Here is a 22,733-nt window from a genome sequence, read left to right on the forward strand (position 1 = left end):
CAGCCTCATCCAGCCAAGTGTCAAGTCAAGTCAGGTTTTCTGGTTTTCAACTTTCACTTGGTTTGGTGTTGGTTTTGCTTTTATCCACCCAAGCTGTCCTCAGGAGCCCAGCAGCGAGCAGTGCTCCTCTGACCAGGCTGAGCATCCCTAAGGACATTGGCCTCATCCTTGGGAATGGGAGATGGCCACACAACCCCCAACTCATTTCCAGCCACAATTTGGAAAAGAGGCACTTTGGGGAGAGACAGTGACACTCTCCTGTCTCTGAGCCTGAACAGGAAAGATAAAAACAAGCTCTGTATCAAAGTGAGAGAAGGAAACTGAGCAGTTGCTGCGGATGTTTGCTTCCTGGCAAGCTCATCCATGTTTGTTCCCTGCTCCCTCCACGGGCCAGTTCTTGGGGTGGGCACGATGCAGGGGCAAACAAGGAGCCTGGGAGGTGCCAGCAAGCCCCAGGGGCACAGCTGTCACAGCACCAGCTGTGCAGAGTGCAGAGCTGGGCAGGGTGAGGGGACCAGCACAGCAGGCAGAGCTCGCCCTGAGCTACAGCACCAGCAGCTCCTGAGGGCTAGGGAGAAAAAGCACAGAATTGACACCCCTAAGGGAATACACAGAATTTTATACAATTCTGCATGTAACACATGCTGTGAATCCCCCTCCCCAAGCTGCCAGGGACCAGCCCTGAAAGGCCCAGGAGCCACTGGGAGGGTGCAGCCATTGTCTGTAGCGCTGAGCTACTGCTGAGCTTTATGTTACACTGAACGAAAGACTACCCTGGTGCGACTCAAACTTCTACTGTAAACCTACAGAAGTAAATATATTTAGTCAGAGTACACATTATTATTGCCACAAATAATACCAATATAACATTATTGTACTACACACATGCTTATCAGACTACGCTCTGAAGATAAGGTATTATTAAACTGGAAAGTAAACACAGATGTCAGAAGTTTTAAATTAGACTTTAAAAATTGTCAAAATAGGAAGTTGAACAACAACAACAGAGTCAGTGGTAATAAATTATGATGCCATTTAGCTAAATAGCAGTGCAATACTGAGTACACTACAACAATATACAGGGGGAAACACTAAAACAAAAAACCATACTCCAGGGAGAAAAGCACAAAAGGTTCATTTATCTATTTATTTATTTTTAAACCTCTGTGGTTCACCAGATATATGGCATAAAAACCTGGCAATGGCCAGTTTTTGTGGAATTGCCTCAGGAGTCTGTAATACTAGTAGTAATTTCCTTGTAAGTGTAGTATTAATCTGCCATGTAAACAGGATAAACAGATTTAGTCTGAACTGGGCAGATGCTATACAGCTGTCAATGCACCACTTTTCTGCTTCATACTATGCTTAGGGCTTTTATAGGGCTACTTTTTGCACAGGCAGGTAGAAATAGGACAAGAGGGAATAGTCTAAAACTAAAAGGAGAGAGATTGAGATTAAATCTAAGGAGAAATTCTTTACTGAGAGAGTGGTCAGACACTGGGCACAGGTTGCCCAGAGGAACTGAGGATGTCCCATCCCTGGAGGTGTTCAAGGCCAGGCTGAATGGGGCTTTCAGCAACCTGGAATAGTGGAATGTGTCCCTGCCTACAGCAGGGGGATTGGAACAAAATGATTTTTTAGGTGCCTTCCAACCAAAGCCATTCTGTGACTCTAGAGTGTATATTATATCACTTACATGCTGAAGTGGGACTGCAGATCTATTCTACCTAGTGACCCTATCCTTAGCACTGATCTCCAGAGCTAAATGCTATTGAAAAATTCCCATAGCATGTTCACAGCCTGACTGGGCTAAATTCAAATTTAAACAGTTCCATCTCTTATTTCTTCAAAATTTCTCTACCTTTGTACTTCTACGAACAAGATGTTTTTGCTCATATTAGACAAAGTTTCCCAATAATCAGCTTTAATCAAATCTAAAAAGTCAGTGATATTGTAGCAGGCAACCAAGTAATAAGAAAACTCCTAAAATTTGAAAATCTGTTTGGTATTGGTACAAAGAAACAAGCTGAAATGCTCTGAAGGCTGGAAGGATACAAGCCAGCAGCTGCAGAAAAGGAGCTCACAAGATCTCCTGAGGATCCCCAGGTGCTAGGGGTGAGCAGAACACTGCTCAAGGGTGTCAGGCTGGAGAGAGAGGCTCAGTACACAGCAACCAGACAGGCTCTGAGACCCACAGGGCAAACCACAAAGATTGCCGCCAGGTCTTACAAGGAGGGCCACTGAGGGCTCCTCCCCATGCAGATTCAGGGGAGGGCAGTAGCAATGCCCTCTGTTCTTCCTGTATCTCCTGACTATGAAGAAAAGGGCCCTCTTTGCTACTGCTAGCCCAAGCCATGCACATGCTGACCAGGCTGCCACTGCACACAAGACAGCTGCTGAGGGCACACAGAACTCATAGGTCAGTCCCTTCACTGCTGAAGACATAAATTTAAGTCTCTCCCTCTGTAAGAGGGCTAGTTATAATCACATTCAAGGAAATATAATTGTCTTTGAGATCTCCACTCCTCTGCCAAATTTAATTGCAACTGATCTACACATTCTAAAGCTATTAGAAAGAGCATGACAGACAATGAACATAGAATGCAAAACACTTGTAAGCCCTGTTTCTGTAGGTCAATAGGAAAACCAAACAAAACCAAAAAAAGGATATTTTAATATTTAATCTATGTAAAACAGTATTTACCCATTCGCATTCAGTTTTTATGGATACTGATATTGTTAGCCTCAAGCATTCAAAAATACCACCCAGATCCACATTCCTCGAAACAGCCTCATTTAATAATTGGGATTATTTTTAATTGTGTCTCATGTTGATAGATGTATGTAGGTTTCTTGCTTTCAGCTTTTGTGGAAGTAGGATTCAAAACTTCAGAATTACTAGAAACAAAGCTCAGAGTAGATGATCTAAATTTAAGTTTGAGTGACATTATGACCATGCACAAGAGCCAGTGACACTAATCAAGTTTAAGTGATTGGACAATGCCAATTTAAACCACAACTTCAGCCATCAGCTTCAGACTTTTCCTATTTCTCAAAAACTGAAAAAATGGATTTGTTAGTCCCATGCATAGCAATCTTATAGAACACAGCAGGAACAGAGCACAGGCCCATTCAATTAAATGTGTTTATCTGAATAAACCTGCAACTGACTTAGAAAAAAATGTGGAGTATCCAATATGCCCTACAATGCACTTTTTGTTGCATAAACTCAGATTACACTATCTTGCTGCCCAGTAAAGTCTCTCAGTGTTTTAGCACATTCTAGATTATAAAACAGGGAAAAGGCATGCAAAATGGTTATACGTGGTTTTTTGCATTCTTGTTTTCTGAAGATACACACATACTTCTATCAAACTAAGTTATCCTCAAAAATCCATACACCTTATGTATTAAATATTGATGATTCCATTCTTTAAATGACCCAATACTAAAAATATAAACTTTCTTACCTTTGCAATAATTACTTCTTTTTTCAAAATCTTCATAGCATAGTATTTGCCACTAGCCTTCTCTCGGACCAGGATAACTTTGCCAAATGTACCTTTGCCCAGTAGTTTTAAGTAGTCAAAATCATTCATTGTCTATAAGGAACAAAGAACAAGGATTAGCAAGACTTGGGTTATCCAGTTCCAATTTATAACCAAACCCTGTTACCGATAAAATAAGAACAGTGTACAAAAATAGGCCAAATTCTGTGATAAAGTTTGTAATCACATAATTGTTTAGGTTGAGAAAGACCCTTAGGATCATCAAGTCCTGCTATTAATCCAACACTACCAAGTCTGCCACTAAACCAGGTCCCTAAATGCCACATCTACATGTCTTCTAAATAGCTACAGGGATGGTGACTCTGCCACTTCCTTAGGCAGCCTGTTTCAATGCTTGGCAACTCTTTCAATGAAGAAATTTTTCCTAATATCCACTCTAGACGTCTCCTGGAGTAACTTGAGGCCACTTTCTTTCATTCCATCACTTCTTACTTGGGAAAAGAGATCAATTCCCCTCCTCTTGCTATACCCTCCCTTCAGGCAGAAGAGAACAATTTTGTAGAGAACAATAAGGTCCCCTCTGAGACTCTTTCTCAAGGCTAAACACCCCCAGCTCCCTCAGCTGCTCCTCATAAGACTTTGCCCTGGACACTCCACCAGCTCCGTTGCTCCTCTCTGGACACACTACAGCATGGATCAGATCACAGAACCTTTCCCCTTGGATTATGGAGGTTTCATTCTTCTTCCCCTCCCTGTCTTCCAGTTTGGGGAGGGGCTGAGTGCCCAGACAACACTGCTCTTGCTGCTTTTCACCAAGGCGAAGAAGGCAGCTAGCTGCTGCCATTAAACCAGCAGGATAAATCATTCAGTAGTATTAACATAATGCTCAAAAGTCAAGTACTGCACACACTTTTATTTTTATAAAGCACACACAGGACAAAGCCTTAGCCTAAAGCAGCATTTCAAGAATGCACCACATTTAAAAAAGTTCATCAACTCCTGCATTACCAGGGACACACAAACATGGTGTATCAGTAGGTTTTGCATAACACCAACCACTGCACTGATGGCTTTTTTGAAACATACACAATCCTAACTGAAATGTTGTACCTATAAGACTTTATGGCAACCTTTCCATTGGAACTAGACATTACACTTCTTAAAATTTCAGCACAGATTACAATTACATGGTATTTATATTAATCAATCTGGCTCTGAAAAGGAGGAGGTGGCAAGTTTTCATCTCTCCTGTGACTCTGTTACTGCCTAGTTTTGCAGATTAAACACAGTACATCCAAGAGCTGGTTCCATCAACAGACAAATTGAGTCTAGTAGGTTTATCAGCTCAACTGGCATGCCACACATGGTAAGAGTATGACCAGATGATCTCAGATCCCAAAGCAGTATAGCCACTTTCTGGAGCCTAAAGTTTTAGTCAATAATCCTCTTACTTTTACAAGTTCATTTCACAGCCAGTTCAGAAGCATCAGCTCCATGGTCTATGCATTAGATAAAAAGATGAAGATGTAGCAAAAAACCAGAACAATACTGAGAACACAGTGACTGCATAGGGCTGCCCTGAATTGACAGCAGAATTTACTTGGCCAATCACTGGGTGCTTCTACAGCACATCTTTCATTGTACTATGTCAGTGGCTTGGTTGCAGCGCCACAAAACCATCGAGTTTTGCAACTGGAGAAAAGCAGCTACAAATTCTGAAAGGAAATGCACTCACCTATTCTTGTTATAGCAGTGCCCTGTAGAATCAATGACCTTTCTTCCTTTGTGAAAAGCACACCCCAAAAAAAGGTGTGCTTTTCAGAAAAGAAGAAAAAAGAATCTAAAGAGTAATTATGCTCTGAGTCTCAGTATTGGTAAGTTAAATGTACTTAATCCTGTTTTGTGAGAGAAAAAGATCATCCCTTATCTTTCATCTTCTCAGTGCCTCTTTCTATCTCTAGTTGTGGCCTCAGGCAGTTGTGTTGAATACTGCTGCTCTGGATAAACTTCTACTTGTAGTTTCCACAAGAGAATTAGTACTTTCCTTATCTCTACCAGAAATACCTCTTAACACTGCCTACACATTTCACACACATTCCAGGTGTAGAGGCATTGGACGTATCCCTGGTGCGTGACTGCAAATAGCAGCAGCAAAATATATTCACTTGGGTGAGAGAAAAAAGGGCAAAATCACCTTCTGAAATTATTTATTCCTTTAAGCCCAAGTGCATGACACTATTACTGTGGATCTGAATTTGCTGCTGACAAACTCTGAAAGTAATTTATGCAGTTGTTCACTCAGAGTCAGTTTGCAATGTGCTCACATGCAAGGTTGAACTGAAGTTCCATCAACCACATCAATGTGCAATTCCTCAGCTTTTAAGTGTTCAACCTGCAACTTCAAAGCAGCAAAAGGTCTTGAACTCTCCATTTAACACCTGGATACCTGGGTGTTTCAAAGCTTCATTAAGAAGAATGTGCTTCCCATATATCAATTCCCATATATATCAATTCCCATATATCATATATCTAGCTGTATCAATAGGAATTAAATTTTTTCCCATCTAACTGTTGATTGGTAGCTTCTAAGCAAACTAACCTTGATGCTCACACAAACATTTTGCAGTGACAGATCTTGCTTTGCTGCTCAAACCACCTCACATCAGGAGGAACAAAACTGCATTTATCCCAGCAAGAAATATGGGTAACAGAGATTTCAAAGGCTCGGTAAAATTTTTACCTGAAGCAAACTCATTTTACACAACTGGGTGTAAAGTTGAAGTTTATTACTACAGACAAATCCTTGAAGAGTCAACTTTTCCAAAACCTGCTCTAATGTGTGATAACTTGCATGATGTAGTATATGAAGCTGTGATCACAACACTGTGTGGCTCCTTGTTTTCAATCAACTAAAGGTAAGACTTCTCAATGATCACTTTCAGTTCAGTACTTTGGGAAGTCCGGTTATCTACTCCATGGTTCTGTGACAACCATCAAGCAGAAAACAACTGCCTTTGAGCAAAAGCAGTGAATATTGACAAAAACCCATGAAAAATTAAAAATGCATTCAAAACACAATTCAGGCAGAAGAAGAGTAATTCAGGGCAGAATCCTTCAGTCATAAGCTATTGTGCCCCTGACAAACAGTGGCTGACAGCTTTATTGATAAAAATACTGAGCTGTGACTGAGTGACTGCGAGCTGAGTGATTGTAACCTATCCCTTTAACAGTCACAAATTTATGAGGTCACATGCAGCCTTAGAGGAGTAACTTCTGCAATATTTCTGATTTTCCCTAAGACATTGGAATTAGAGAGTGACCATCAGAGTCTGAATAAAACCATCTCAGAAAAGCTGCCCTTTGCCCATACACAGAAGGAGGATCGTGGCTCAACTGATCACAGACATGGATTTGACACTAAGGACAGCAAGTCAGTCAAACTGAAAGACTGATTTGCCCAAAATTTGCTTACATAATGTTCAGCAAAGCAGTCATGAATCTAGATGCAAGCTCAGTGAAAACAAGTTAAAAATATATGTACATGTATAAGAGAAAGGTAATAGGTTTGCAAGATTTTGAGCCATGGCTTAACAGCACATTATGGCGGTAGTGTTAGTTCTAAGAATAAAGTCTCCTGATGCTCTCATTCCTTAGAAGCTTAGCAGAAGGCTTAGAGATGATACGCAGTGCAGGGTAACTCAAAAAGTCTGCCAAAGAACACAAGACCTTGGGAGATAAAAACACAGATGCCATAGCTAGGGGTGTACTGAAAACTGGTGGAAAAATGGAAATACTTCCTAAACCTGAAGGAAGATGGTAACTTTGGAGGTTCCCATAAGATTGGATTCTTTCTCCTTCATGATTTTCCCTAGTTTTTCATTCTTACTGTACTCCAAGTTTTGAATATTTTTCTTTATTATATTACTTTTGGGCTCTCTCTGAAAAATCTGTTCTTTATTCATCCTGCAAATCAAATTTTTAAACAAAGAAAAAGCAATGAAGCCACAGGAGACTGCATTAACCAAAAAACATGATGTTCAGCTTTCTATAAAACCTTTTTACTCCCCTAAGGAAATATCTGTTGACCATCTAAACACATCATCCCCTATGGATGATCTGCTCAAAAAAAAATACACCCTTATGTAGGTGTCGAAAATTCCTTCCAAAGAAACTAACTTTTTTTTTTAATTCCTGATGTGCACAATTATTAGGAGTATACATCTGATTTCCTCAGGGAAAAACTCTACTAAGAAGTAATAGTACAGCAAGAAGTAAAAGTAGTTTGCTAAGAATTTCGAGTATTACAAATGTTAGTGATGTGTAAAACTTGAATTGCACATTGTCACCATTTTAAAAAATTGGGGAAAAGAAGAGGTGCTTCTGGTTCTTCCAGCTAATCTAAGCAGAGATGTAGCTGTCATGTTTATTCAAATCAAGTTTCACATCCTAAAGGCTGTTTTCTTTTTGCTACCTTTTCAGAGAAGAACAGGCCCAACTCCTCTCTGTCTTGTCTCTTAATCTGATTATGCTCTTCTACTCGTATGTATACCATCTGGTGCATGCACAAGCAAAATTCACTGGGCTTAGATGTAAAATCAGGTGACAAAACAAGCTTTTGTCAAAAAAGGACACATTGTGTAAAAATCCCTGAAAGGAAAGAAATCCAATACAAAAAAAAAAAGGAATAAAAATGCATTAATTCATTATAACTGAAATGGTTCTGATTACATTAACAACTATGAAAGCTTAAACAACAGCTTTTCAAAACAGAAAACAGAAACAGTTCTTAAAAGACCTATTTTTCACAATCCAATGAAGTTGGAGGCATTGGCAATTCCCTGTCATAATGGTCACTTCACATTTTTTATTCCGAAAACTTCTGAGCATCTTTCACTAACATCTTCCAATAGATAGAAATCTGCTGTGGGATTCTGAGTTTTAGCTCTATTGTTTCTATTTTCTTTTCTTTTTTTTACTTTATTACCTTTTTATTTATCTTTTTTTCCTAGTTCTGTTATTTTGCTCTGTTATTAGATGTTGAATATCAACATTCTTCATTTCACCTTTGTTTTTTGGAGTTTGCTTTTTGCTGCCAAAGCCATTAAATATTTGCTTTTGGTTGCCAAAGGCATTAAATTTTCTGTAGCCCTGACCATACACTGTCCCAGCTTATTATATCAGCATTTCTTAAAGCGCAAGTGGCAAGACATAAACAAAACTGATCCTTCTACCCCTGTTCCCACAACCCCTTTTGTTGAATGGGAAAACACACTGCGCTGTGAACAAGCAGAGCACATTCCAGATGTACTACTTGTATCAGACAGCATTAATTTTGACACCTGAAAAATGAGTGTTGTTATGCAGTGGTTCTGTACTCCATTAAGAGGATACACAGGCTTGGAACACTGCTCAGATCTTTAACAGAGCAGACCCAAATCCCTTCCACATAATCACACTCCCTCTCACAAGGCTGACACATCTTAAACACTGCCTCTGTCTGGCTGCCACTTATATTTTACACTGGAGCACAGTCATTAAATATCCCTGGCATCAGGCTAAAGGTTTAAAGTCAGCCTGACAATATAAATTCAGAGTATTGTCACAGCTCTATATAATTGATTTTACCTTTTTCTATAGCAGACAAAGGTTAGAAATTTGCATACAATGAAACTGCATACAAAGAACTCTGTTTGGACTGTAAACTCAAGTTCTTAAAAATTAGGACATGATAGAACTAAAGTTACCTACAGCATCTCTTTTATATTCTGAAGGATATAGCTCTCAGCCCTGACTTTTCTGTGGTTCTTGCTCCATGTAGCACAAAAAACAAAACATGCTCTATTAGTAAATAGAGAAATGTTCACCATTTCTTGTATTGTTCATCACTCAAAGACATTCAGTTATGTGAGCTATAAGACTGTTTTGCTGTGTCAGCAAACTTACACTTAGTTTTCTACAGGTTTCACTTCTACCTAGAAAAAGTAAATCCAGTCCTATGTAAACTGGTTATTATTTTTTCATGCAATTTCAGTGAATTTCTTGAGTCATGTCAACTCTGTATAGTAAATGAGAGGCATGAGATTGAGTAGTCCATACAGGACAAAATGGAGACACATAATCAAAATTTGAGTGGCATCAGATCTTTAAAACATGATCTCGGTTGTGTGTTTAACCTGTTGACTCTGGAGATGTAATCACAAGTATGTTATAGGCAGCGAGGTACATGTTCCTACTTACACCAAAAGCTGTAAAGGATCACAGGAAAATGAAATGCTGTTTTCTCTTACTTCATTGAAACTAAAGCAAAGTTATTTCCCAAGGTAGCAAAACCCAAGGTCATTAAAAGCCAGATCCTGCCAGGCTCTCTCATGCAAATTACCTAATTTGTACTGGGTATTATTTGCATGAGAAAAGGGGCAAAAGTACTTGTCTAAAGAAAATATTTTATTACCATACTTCTAAAATAGCAAACAAACAAATGGATGAAATAATAGTCAAACAATAAGAAGAATGTTAGCATGTGCCTGAATGGTTGAACTTTGTTTTTGAGAAGTGCCATATCACCTTAACCAATAAACAAAACTAGAGCAGTTCAGCTTTATTGAAAAAAATAAGTACTTTGATCTTATATTACACTGAAATTTATGTTGAAATACTATTCCCTGCATATTGCTTTACCCGACTAGACCATTCTCAAAAGTTATTTTTAAAGGTCATTACCTTTCTTTTATGATGTGTTGTTGAAGCATCCATCTCTTCTTCTCCTATATTGTCTATCTGAGAAGTTGGACTACAGTTCATCCTCTCCTCTTCTTGCCTCTGAAGTCTGTCTGCTACAGCTTGGATTGCTTCTGTCCATTCTTCCCTATCATGAACAAGCCAACACCTCTATTAGAAACTCATAAAATATATTGCATAGTTCATAAAGTTTTTCACATGCTACATTGCTTCAATGTTCAATTTTTATGTTACACAGCAGAAGACTCATATTAATCAATCACTTCAATTTCCTTCCAAATCCTGCGTTTTCTTAAATGGGGGAAGTTGGACCAGAAAGGATCACTATATCACTTCAAGAATTAGCAGCTTCTGATTTTGTAAGTATTTTACTAGTGGAAACTTGAAAACACTTGTTCCAGGTATAATACACCTGTGAGCATAAGATGTCCTCTCAGCTTACAAGCTTTTTTGCAAATTTCCCTCAAAAAAGGTGCTCAGAGATACTACATTCCTACAAGTATCCTGAAAACCTATGGCTGCACTGAGGGGCAGGCCCAGGTGATGTTTTCTGTGGAGGGACAAGCAGGGCCAGCAGAGCAGCACAGCACATCAGGCAGCCCTTCAACAGGTCACAGCCCCACACCAAGCACGCTACCTGCTGCCTCTTGCTCAGCCAGAAAGGAATATGGGATATTTTCGTGGTATTTACTACTGAATGCAATGTGAGCTACTACACTGCACAAAAAAAAGACAGGGTGGAGACATGGTACCAAGGTAGAATAAAAAAACCTCTAAGTGAAATAACAGAAAAAGCAAAGCTGTTGGTTATTTACTGATACAAAAAATGATAGCCAGATCATAGTACTGGTCTCAAAAGGACAGATGCCTACAGTGGGAAGATTCAGTGCATCTAATAGTAGACAGAGTACAGAAAATTTGAGGGCGTTATCCCATATCTCCTACAGGCATTAAAAACTTTTTGGTGCATTAAAAAAGTTAATTCTTAAGCATTTGTGAATGTTTACCGAAACAAGAAAAACTAATAAGCCAACATAAAATAAATTATAATAAGCATGCTGCTTTCTGTGCCAAAAGAAGGGAGCACATTAGGAGGAGTAAGACAGCTAGGCTGGAAACATTTCAATCCAGGCTTTGGATGTTCAAAATTTAACACTTCAGAGACATATCATGACATAGTTTTGGCTTATTTGAACACACTCATCCCACCTACTCGCAGGCAACTCTTCTTACTCTAGTTATGAGCTCAGATAATATTTTACAGAAGCTGACTTAAAAATCTTTAACTAACTAGTCAGAATGTCACAGTTCCAAATGCTGATTGCTGTGCAGGCCCAGCAGAGACTCTGCTGAGGCTTCTGCACAAGGATTGTGAAAAGGAAAACAAGAATAAAACCCTCACCGTTCCTCTGGAGTGTCTACATGGAACGTCCTCTCTATGACAGTGGTCCACTGAAGACATCTGATAATGAATGTGTTCGGCTTTGGTCGCTCTGTTTTCATTAGCTGACATTCTAGACAAATACATGACATTGCCTTTTTTATACATTGCCAGTTAATGGGTGAAAAGCAAATAAAATCACTTAGATGAAATTCATTCAGCTTATGTATTCCCATTCAGGATCTATCCAGCACACAAGGAAATACAGAACAGCAATACAACCACAGATTTGAACAAAAGGTAGTAGGTAACAATAAAGCAGGTGAAGAAAGCAGTCAGAGGAATCGATGGAATTTGTATCATTGTCCATATAAAATCGATGGAATTTGTATCATTGTCCATATAAAAGTGCCATCTCCATTTGTTAACTTGGTCTGTGTTATGAGGCTAAGAAGAATATTAGATCCTGTATTGCTATAGCATGCCAAGGAAACAGCAGTAGCCACTGGCATATTTTTCCATCTGCACCCAGCAGGAGGAATATGACATTTTCCCTTCAATGGTAACCATGTCACAATTACTGATAGTACTGCCACTTCAGGGTAAGGTTTATTATAAAACAGCCTAAGAAAATTCAGATGTTTAAATTAGTCTGATTATTAAATATAGAACAACCCCACACACACCACCAGTGGGGCTGCCCCAGGAAATCATCTAATTCTCTTTGTGCCCTAGGGTTGAATCAGATCTACCTATGTTATTTCTTGTAAGTATTTCTCTATACTCTTTCTAAAATCCCAAAAAAGTACTAATTTCAAAACCCCTGTAAGTAAACTAATCTATCCAACTATAAATAAATTAACTATTTTTATTGCTGTAAGATTTTTCCTAGGATTTAATGCAACTTTTCCTATAATTTCAGCATACTGTTTCTTGTTCTTTTGACTAAATTACTTCATCTTTCCAGCAGCCATCCCTTTTAGACATTTGAACACTGCTTTTTCTCTCTTCAGTCTTCTTTAAGTCAGTTCAATCGATGTGTCCCTCACCAGTTGTGCTCTCAGATCCAAGATCTTCCTTATTCCACAACTCCAGACATATTACAGACCACCTATTACTCCTTTGTGGCAAGACCACAACGCTGGCAATTCAGGCAATGGTTCGGTGTTGCTGTGTATCAGTTCTATGATGCTGCACAAAACATTACAGCTGCAAAACCCTGACAAACTAAAACTCCTTATTCATGCAAATGCATTTAAACATTTTTGAGAAGCTAAGGTTACTCTGTCAAAAGTGTTACTCGTTTTCCTGCAGCTACCACAACGTAGACACGAACCATCACATCTCATGTCTGGAATATTATCACTTGTTCAAAGCCGATCCAGATCAAATGTGTGCGTGTGATCTAAAATGATTCATCAGGTTCACAAATCAATCAATAATGATATGGTAAATGAATTCCTGCTCACCTACAATCTGCTGTAACTTCTTTTTGATATAGCTACCACCTACCAGTTGACCCACACCTTTTACTTATGCAGCTTACTATTCTTTATTCCAGTTAATGTCAATGCTTTGCAGAAGTCATATGACATGTACCACTTAACAAGGCATGCTTTCCTTTCACAGAAATAAATTATTTTGGCTTGACATATTTTCTCTTGACAAATTCAGGATCCTGAAACCTCAACTATAATCTACTGCAATTTTTTTATTTGAGAAACAAAGACGTGTGGAAGTGGATATGCCTATCAATAGTATTTTTTTCTGCAGCTTAGCGGAACACCTCAGAAGCTTGACAGACACAGGTATGAGAAACAAAAGGAGTGAATACTGTCCTGTGCACATCTGCATTCCTTGATGAGCAAACTTATATATTCACCATACATCTATAAATTATTATGTAAGTCAGACTGCTCACTGTCAGGAACAGAGATGACATTCCATTTAACAAACATTTCATTAAAAACAAGAAACAGTACTTCACCCTCATTGCTTACACACACTCTGCTAGGTCTTGGATGGAATGAGAACCATCCTCAGCATGCAGAAGAAAGATCTACAGCAGGATGGACACAAGAAGAGAGAGTTTAACACAAAAGTTGGAAGGGAAACATGGCAGACAGAAGCATGATGAAGTAGAGCTGCTTAGGGTACCTAACCAGGGTTGTAACCCAGTGGAATTACCCATGAGATCAAAGAAATCCCCGTCCTCAGGAGTATGGGTGAAGTCCAGCTACGATCACAGTGACAGCGAGGGGAGGGTTAACAGGCTTTTTTTTTAACTCCCTCAGCTGAAGTTCCAAAGAACATGTGGGGTTACCTTCCTAGCAGAAGAGACTAGAAGCATTGTCTGCTCTAAGATAATCTCATCTTACTCCTGACAAAACCATCCTCTCATCTTTAATCCTATCACACTTCAATCATGTAGGCTGAAATTTTCTTTACTGGGTGTCTGCCTAAAGCTGCACACTGCTGGAAAATGCTGCTTTTTGGAGACGAGACTTAAAACTTGGCAAATCAAGACCTTTGATATCCTTTTAGTATTCCTGTGAAAATGTAAGGCATCTGGCCACACTACATGTGGGAGGGATAAGAGTGCAGTGGGAGGAGGGTAAAAAATTACAGTAACAATTACTAAAGCGTAAAATCATTGAAGGTCTAGGCATTGAGCATAATCCAGAGACTACAGCTATCTACTGCCTCTCCACATGCTAAATTGAAAGCATTTCACTTATATTCATAATGCCTTACCCTCTTCTTCAGACAGTATGACAAAGAAAGTACCTTACTGAGGCAAAATCCAATGGAGAAAGATGGCATACAGCAAGTTATTTACAGGAGAGCTGTTATGAACAAAAGACAAGGGAATAAAGGGAGGAAAGTGGTAATAGGACAGGAAAAAGACTGGAACCTATATGAGAAAGAATAGTATAGAGATAGCTAGAATATAGCCAAACTAGAGTACCTAGTTTAGAGGAGGGAAGGCGAAAAAAAGCTGCCAGGGAGAAACGTGATCTGACTCTGTTAGGACAGTCTGAAGGAAAAAAGGTACAGAGACAAACCTGTACCCATCGAAAAGCACATCCTCTCCAATGCCTCTGATGGAACTGAAGATTTTGAATTCCACCATTTATTTTCTCTTTGTCAATATATACAAATATGCATATATTTAAATTGCATTATTTAAGTTTTCCAACTCACACATGAAAAAAATTGAACTAAGAGAATTACATATGCTTATGTCCAAATGCTACGTATAATATGGTCTTCACCTATAGATGTATAAAATATAATATATATAGTATAGTATATGTAATATATATTATATATAGTATATAATATATAGTTATATATTGTAGTTACAGTATATTATATATAGTATATATAGTGTATAATATATATTATAAAATAGACATATAGTATATATAATATACTATAAAAAATAATAAATATATACATTGGTATGTACTTTAAGTAAATCTGTATCTAATATACTACTTATATTCCATTTTTTAAGTCAACCCTCAAAGTGATTATGCACATTATTAACAAGAACAAAATATTTATTAGCATTATAAATAATTATATAACATTATTACCAAAAAAAATTTCTGATTTCTAATTACAGATGATTAATTAAATCAATGAAAGGTACTAAAAAACCTTAAGAATTGAAAATGGTACTGAAAACAAAAACCTCCAGACAAATAATCCCCAAGAATGCAATTGCACTATCACTGGAGGAAATTATTGGAAAATAAAATTTAGGAAAACTTAATTAGTTTTAGTAATATTCCGTTAGAAGTGGCTAAAGACTTGATTTCCTTGTAGGGTTAAAATTGAATACATTCATATCCATCCCTTATGAAGCAAAAAGGGTTTCAGAAAGAAGTGGAGGACCAGTGTATTCCCAAAAGAGGTGTACTGCCCGTTCTTCTCAAGTAGGTAAAAATAACTTCAGTCTGCTGATATTTAGTAGCCCCACATGCTTCATGTGCTGCTCTAAACAAATGTATGGGCTGAACAGTATTCCTCCTCTGACTGCAACATGAAAAAATAATCATCTGTGAATATCTTTCACCTACTACTAGGGGAAAGAAATCTATTAAGATGAATAAGTGCTGTAATACACAGTTACTGCTAATTACCAAAATATTTTTCTACTAATTAGTGGAAAAAGCATAGTAGTTTAAGACTGAGTGAATAGTTTGGAAAATACAAAAGCACAGAAGAAAGAGTGAAACTGGCTACTGAGAGCTGGCTCCGAATGCTCGAGTGATAGTTGGGTCATTACCAAAAGTAGAGAACATTCTACCATAATGTCTTCAAGTTTGCTACTATACATAAACATATGTAATTAAAGGACTGAATCTCAACTCAAAACAGTTGGAAGCCTAAATTATCATTCAAAAAGATGAGTAAGCCAGTAAACAGACAGACTCAACTTTGTGTTCTTGTATGCTAGCCATCTACAACTTGGAATTACACATTTTATTCCTAAAGCTTTCTGTCTTCCTGGGATGAAACCTCAGTCATGAGAACTTTTCCTTTAATATTAGAGGGGAGGAAATACCTTGGGGGAGAACACTTGTTCAAAGCAGCAAAATACGAAAACAGTAACAGGGAATGACATCTCTGTTCCAACAAGTGCATAGCACTCCTTTGGCCATTTTTGGATGTATACCGAAAAAGGAAAAAAAATTAAATCAACACAGTAAAAAGAAATGCAATGGATGTTTCTCAATTATTGAAATTATCCTTTTAAAAAACAAAACAAAGTCAGGTACATACCAGAGGTTAACTTTTGTCTTCATATGAACAACCAACCTGACAATTCTAAAATGCTAGACAAATCTTTTTCAAATAACTGCTACTGTCTAAATTAAGTAGTTATGCTAGTTAAACTCTCCTGAGCAACTCTAACTACAAACTGTATTTCAAAACGTTCTGTTTACTTTACACCATTCTGAACCACAGATGACAAAGTTTGCTTGAAGCTGTAATTACTCTGCAAAGCTGGGAAGCCAATTAGAGGGCCTGAAACCTGCCAGTTCCAAAAAAAAAAAAAAAGCACAGATCATCTGTTCAGATTTTATTAAAAAGTTTAAAGTTTGAATTCTATAACTTTAACTGTATAATCACCAGCATTCTTTTCGTAAATGCAGACATTCAGCATTAAAAAAAAATAGAACCCTAACACCATTTTATTATTACTTATATGAAAGGTTTCAACTTCAGCAGAATGTGTTGATATGGCTAGACAGGAATACTAAACATTCAAGCAGCCATAAAAAATTGTACTAAAAAATGAACAGAAGGTTGCATATCTGAGAAATTATTTCTAATACAGTCAATACAGACTGAGTTTTAGCACAGAGGATAACTTCCTGTGACTATCAAATTATATTTAAAAAAACAGTATCAAGCCACTGCTTGCATTATTTATAATGCTTGCATGTTTTAACATACAGGGAGAGTGTTGTCTTTACACAGATCTGTACCTCTCTATGTATCTATCTATTTACATAATAATTTAACCTTGATTTCTTATCTTTCTCTTGGTCTTTCCTTTACAAGATAAACAATTTTGTCCCAACCTTTGCTTATTTAATTGCTAATCTAATTTTTCTTTCTCATAGCAAAATCTAATGAACACACTCCTTACAAATACCTTTTTCTGCTGCTGCTACTCTGCACTCCAAATCCACACTTCTCTGATGACCTTTTTTGTTAGACAAATAGTAGACAACTAGCAGAACTAATAGATCATTTTCATAACACAGAGGCAGATACACAGATTTTTGCTCATACACACATGAAAATCCATGAATTTTACATATAGGAACAAACTTATGCGTGTACCCATACACACACCCTTAGCTTGGTCCCCCTTTGGATTCTCCCACTTGTTTACCCACTCCCTAAGGGAAATGTGCTTCTCTGAGGCTTTCCAAAAGGCTTTGTTCCTTCTTACTACATCTCATTTAGGGGGACTATCACCCTAAAGTTAAATTTGGTCACACAGAGATTTATGTGAACAATTTAATATCTCTTCTTTTATCCAAACAAATACAGGTTTACCCTAAAAATGCTATTCCCAAAACTGTTCATAATAGATTGCTTTTGTCCGCTGTTCCCTTGACCACATCACTCTCTTTTGGGCATTTCCCATTTCCTACCAAGCTCTATCACATCAAATATAGGTAGCTGTTCAACATTGTCTGTCCCCACAGCCTACTCTCACCCTTCTTATCATTTTTTATTCAGTATCAAAATAATCCCTTTACTGTTATAATTTCATCATCGGTTCTCTAAAGCATTTCTAATTTCTCTCTGTTTGTCATTCTAGCTCTCTTTAAAGTCCTCCTTAAAACTCTCCTTCACCATGCATTTAAAAACAGGAGGGAGGGAAGGAGGGAGGAAGAAAAGAAGGCAGATGAGAGTAAAAATCTAACCTTGACAATGGATTAGTTGTTGATGTGCTGAGACCACTGCCTGTACTACAGGCTAATACTGTCTCATAGTTTTCTCATACTTCCCCCATCTGTTTGCATCCATCTGCTGTCACTTGTTTTATATTTGGAATTTTAGTATTTTGGAGCAGGGACTGATTTTTTGTTCTGTATGGGTAAAAATCCCACTTCTGTGGGGCTTGGCTCATGGCAAGTACTTATATGTGCTTTGATAATATAACAACAAATATGACCAAAAAAACCCTTAATTATATTCCTTGAAGATGTAAAAGATCAAACTTTGTGCAATTCATCATGCTGCAAAGTCTTTTATTTCCAATACTTCAAAAAGTATCAAGGTAGCATATATATCTTTGTGCCACTATAACTAGTCTGTCATTTGCCCCTTCATGCAAAGAGGGAAAAGAGAAATAGATTTCTGCATGGGTTTTGCCTGGGCTTTACTTTGTTTTAATGGAAGACAGTAAATTATTCGTCCTTCTCTGTCTTTCATGCAAACACCCCAGTTTTATTTAAGCAGCTGGGTATAATCACACTGGCATAAAAACTTTCAGGTCTGGCTGCAAACTTCTAAGTCAAAAGGACAGGATACCAACTATACCACCTAGACAGCATTCATAAAGCAATTTTGAAGCCTCCCAAACATTTCTCCACCCAACAGAGATGGAAATATTTCCTATACATGATAGATTTGAGTTTGAATCCCATAGATGCATTTGCAAATGCAAATAAATTGCCTTTCCAACTAGCGTTTTCAATATTGAATGAATATTACTTATTCAATTCTACTACTATTACTTTGGAATCAAACTCACACTTTAAGTATAAGAACAGTCATATCTTATCTCTGGGTTCATGTAATCCAGTATGGTAACAAATTTTAAAAAATGGACTTAAATCACATTGAAAAGTTATTTATGGAGTTGCACACAAGGTTGTGTCTAATGCTGAAGTATTTTGATACATTAACTAATCTCACTTATAACAGACATACATATTTCCCTAGCCATTTCTTTAAAAAATGTCTTCTTGAAGAATTGTTTAAATCCTAACATTATTCCCCAAAAACCTTTCAATTTTCCTGTTTTGAAGATTTTTAGATCCTAAAAATAATAAAATCTTGTCTCTGGCCCACTGAAAAGTTAAGACTAGGAAACAGTAGCACAGATTCTCCATTTAGAATAGCCAAGATTCTTGATAATCACTTCCACAGAGAAAACAAAAATAAAATAAAGTTTATAAAAGGTTACCTTTTCATGGTAATAATATAATAATAATCTGCTTTTTATTTTTAAGGACAATAAAAAGGGTAGCTGTACCAGAGTGCTTAGAAAGCATTATCTTTCAAGACAGGAAAAAAGTTCCAGGTGACATCATTTTTGGCTAAGGTTCAAAGGATACTGTGAAGGGATACAGCTCTTCCCAATTATTCCCCATGTAAAGATCAAAATGAAGGCAAAGGGCCAATTCCTAGAGACACTTCATCCCAAATGTGCTGTGTGATTACCTACACACTCACTGTGCATGTGAGAAGTTGGGGTTTTTAAAATCATTGAAGTCACAAATCATCCTCAAGTAGAACTGAAGCAGAATTCTTCCCCACTCTGCTTTCCCAAATAATGCTGACAATCAAAGACCAAAGTGGTTTACATAAAGCAGTGTTTATTCCACTTATACAGCAGTGGGCCAGTTGAAAACAGCATTATGAGGCCATGTTGGATTTTTTTGAGGGGGTGGGAGGGCACTGAGGAAATACATCCTGTTACCCAGAGTATTAGTTTTGTTCTCAAAGAAGCATAATGGCATTTTAAAAGACAGGACTTTTTTATCAGGCCTTTGCCTGTATAGAGAAGTCATACCAACTGAATCCAAAATTATTTTTAAACTGGTTCTGACTGCATAAATGCCTAAGCAAAAGCAATTTAAATTAACATTTTATTTTGCAGTTGAAGTGGGCTAGGAATGCACACCCACTCAGTTACCATGACTCAGTCAATCAAGAGTATCTGTACAAGCTACAGCAGTTTGATTACTTGCAACTGCTCCTCTCTACCTGGAAAGAGCTGAACTGATTTTGAACCAGACAATTCCAGTAAGCTCACACCTCTGAATTTACCCCTGCAAACCAGTGTCACCCGGATTTAAGTTTTCCCAATGAACTTCCCACCCATGTTATTACACCGCCTTCATTTATCTTCAAGTGCACAGTGAGATACCACAGCAGAGCTTTGTGTGAGTCTCAGTGTCAAGGCATGAGCATGAAGGGACTAACAGCCTACTTCAAATACACAGCTCTCACAACTCCCATTTAAAAGAAGGTGGTTTTGTTAGGTATAAAATAAGCTGGCTCCACAGGAGAGGAGCCAGTGATTCCTACACACTATTCAGTATCACCAAATCGGGCTGATTTGTTCACCCTGAAACCTTGCAGCAGCTCCAAGCAGTGCAGAGTTTCCATGGCTGCCTTCCCTGTGCACCCAAAGTTGGGAGAGTAGTGGCCACAGGGGCGTGAAATCCATTCAGGACACCTAAGGCCAGCCTGTGTCCTTCCCCAGGGCTCAGCTCCACCCAGCCTCACTCTGTCATTCCCTTCACTCAACTGTGTTTAATCTTCAGTGCTCCAAGGAAGAGAGATCCCTCATCTCCATTTCAGGCCACATAGTTCCCTGTTTTGGGCGTTTTGGGTGGCTGGCAATGGCTGAAGCACATGTGTGCTGCCTCAGTCCCTCCCTCTCCAAGTAAAGAGTCTATTTGTTCACACACACACTTCCAAATGCCTTCCCCCCACATTTCCTCCCAGAACACCCCAAGGAAAAGGCCTCTGAATGCTCCATTCTATGACAAAACACCCCTCAATGAGAAAGGCTCTATTAGCAAAGACATATTTATCACTGGAAGCACTTTTAGCAGTCTGTAAAATAACTTCATTCTCTCCAGCCTTCTCTTCATTCCCAATGGAGTTCACAGATGACAAAAGACCAAAGAAAGAGAAATATTTAGGTGTGGAACTTTAAAGTTATCTTGGAAGGAATCAGGGAGCCACGCTAGGGAAAATGATACTATGCCTGGGAAAGAGCTTTACTTTTGCAATGTAAAGCTGATGTCACAGGAGTGGAAGGCTGGGGACACAGGTGGGAAGGTATCTGCACAATGGAAGTAACTAGCTTGACAGAGCTGCTTAAGAAAGTTTTAAACTACACAACAAGAATCATACAAAGTAGAACTGTGCAAACATTCCCAAGTTTAACTCCAACAGTACTACGAAAATAATACCACAGCCTTGGCCTTTTCTGCTTAAATAACAAATTGCAAGCAAGAGCCAAAGATGTCTATCATTTGGAGAGCAAAAAGTAGACTGAGACCACACTCTCACTTTACAGATAGCTACAAAGATTACATGAAGATAGGACTGTAAAGACATATCTTTAAGTCCCTGCCAACCTAATCAAGATGGTATTAACAGTGATCTCACACTCCATCTGCCTGGCTAGTAATTTATGAAAAACGTACTTCACTATTACAGGAAAAATATGTTGCACTGCTTGTGGCCACAAACCTACTGCAGCAGCTCAGGAACTCTTGGATCAGAGGCCATGAGACCAGTTCTTAACATTTACCAGGTACTTCCCATGAGATGTGATCCATTCATACGGCAATTTTGTTTGTTTATTTGCCCTACTGATGAGCTCATCTTCAGACAGATAAAATAGATGACAGATAAAATAGCCCCTTGCAATTTAGAGTGTAATACCATCCTGGTTTGCTTTTCATCCTGTGAATTCTACACAGGCACTCCACTTAATTTCATGAGATTCTTTTGACGAGTGCTACATCTCCCTATTCTTGCACTGATCAGCCAACATTTCTGATAAAATTATGCCTTTTCCTGTCAGAAAAACAGAAAAAGTCATGCTTATCAAAACTGGATTTTTTTCAATTAATATTGCATGCTTATCTTACACAGCCTAAGAATCAGACCTATGAGACTTGCTAGTTGCAGAAAGGATTTTTTTTTTTTTTGGGGGGGGGGGTGGTGGGGGTGGTGATGGTGTCATTTTGGAAAACAATGTGAAATCTTTCCCTTTCCATCAAGGCAAAGTTCAGGGACAGCATTCTAATATCAGAATTACATAACAGAACCTCCGGGAACCAAAAAAACTCCAACCAAAACCAGCACCAACACACTGGTAATTATGCTATAATAACTGCTAATTATGTATTTCTTTGCTTAGCAGAACTACCATTTGGATCACCCTTCTAGTTGCTGCAGCAAGAGAAGACAGAATATGCAATAAAGAACATGGTAAAGCAGGACAGAAAAGCCCACTGTATTTCTAGAAATTGTCTTTCTGCTGCAAACCAGGGACCAAGTATCTAGAAAAATATTACCTGCTAAAAAAGAGTAGTTAGAATATGCAGAGCAATAACTAAGGAATTAATAATGGCCCGTGATTTAGTCAATTCCTACTCACATGAACAACTTAAAAGACATCACTGCTTCTATGATGAATACCAACAAGGAAAAACAAGCCTCTAATGCTATTAGATGGTTTGCACAATCAATATCATTTTCTATTGCAATCAGAATATGCAAAGTTTTCCTCTTCTAGCTGTGAGATGAGACATGGG

At 38.1% G+C, this 22,733-nt stretch overlaps 1 protein-coding gene across 3 annotated transcripts in view; it reads right to left on the reverse strand.

Moving 5' to 3' along the window:
- The window catches only part of AKT3 (AKT serine/threonine kinase 3), a 152,780-nt gene that overhangs the window by 50,318 nt on the left and 79,729 nt on the right, over nt 1–22,733 (reverse strand). For all 3 annotated transcript variants that reach the window (XM_030946131.1, XM_030946130.1, XM_030946132.1), the window contains 3 exons: nt 11,650–11,761; nt 10,230–10,374; nt 3,471–3,602 (listed from right to left, as the gene is read on the reverse strand). In XM_030946131.1, coding sequence (XP_030801991.1) covers nt 3,471–3,602; nt 10,230–10,374; nt 11,650–11,761 — 389 coding nt within the window. The remainder of the gene's footprint in view (nt 1–3,470; nt 3,603–10,229; nt 10,375–11,649; nt 11,762–22,733) is intronic.

This window comes from Camarhynchus parvulus, chromosome 3 (assembly GCF_901933205.1).
Source record: "Camarhynchus parvulus chromosome 3, STF_HiC, whole genome shotgun sequence".
Lineage (NCBI taxonomy): Eukaryota > Metazoa > Chordata > Aves > Passeriformes > Thraupidae > Camarhynchus > Camarhynchus parvulus.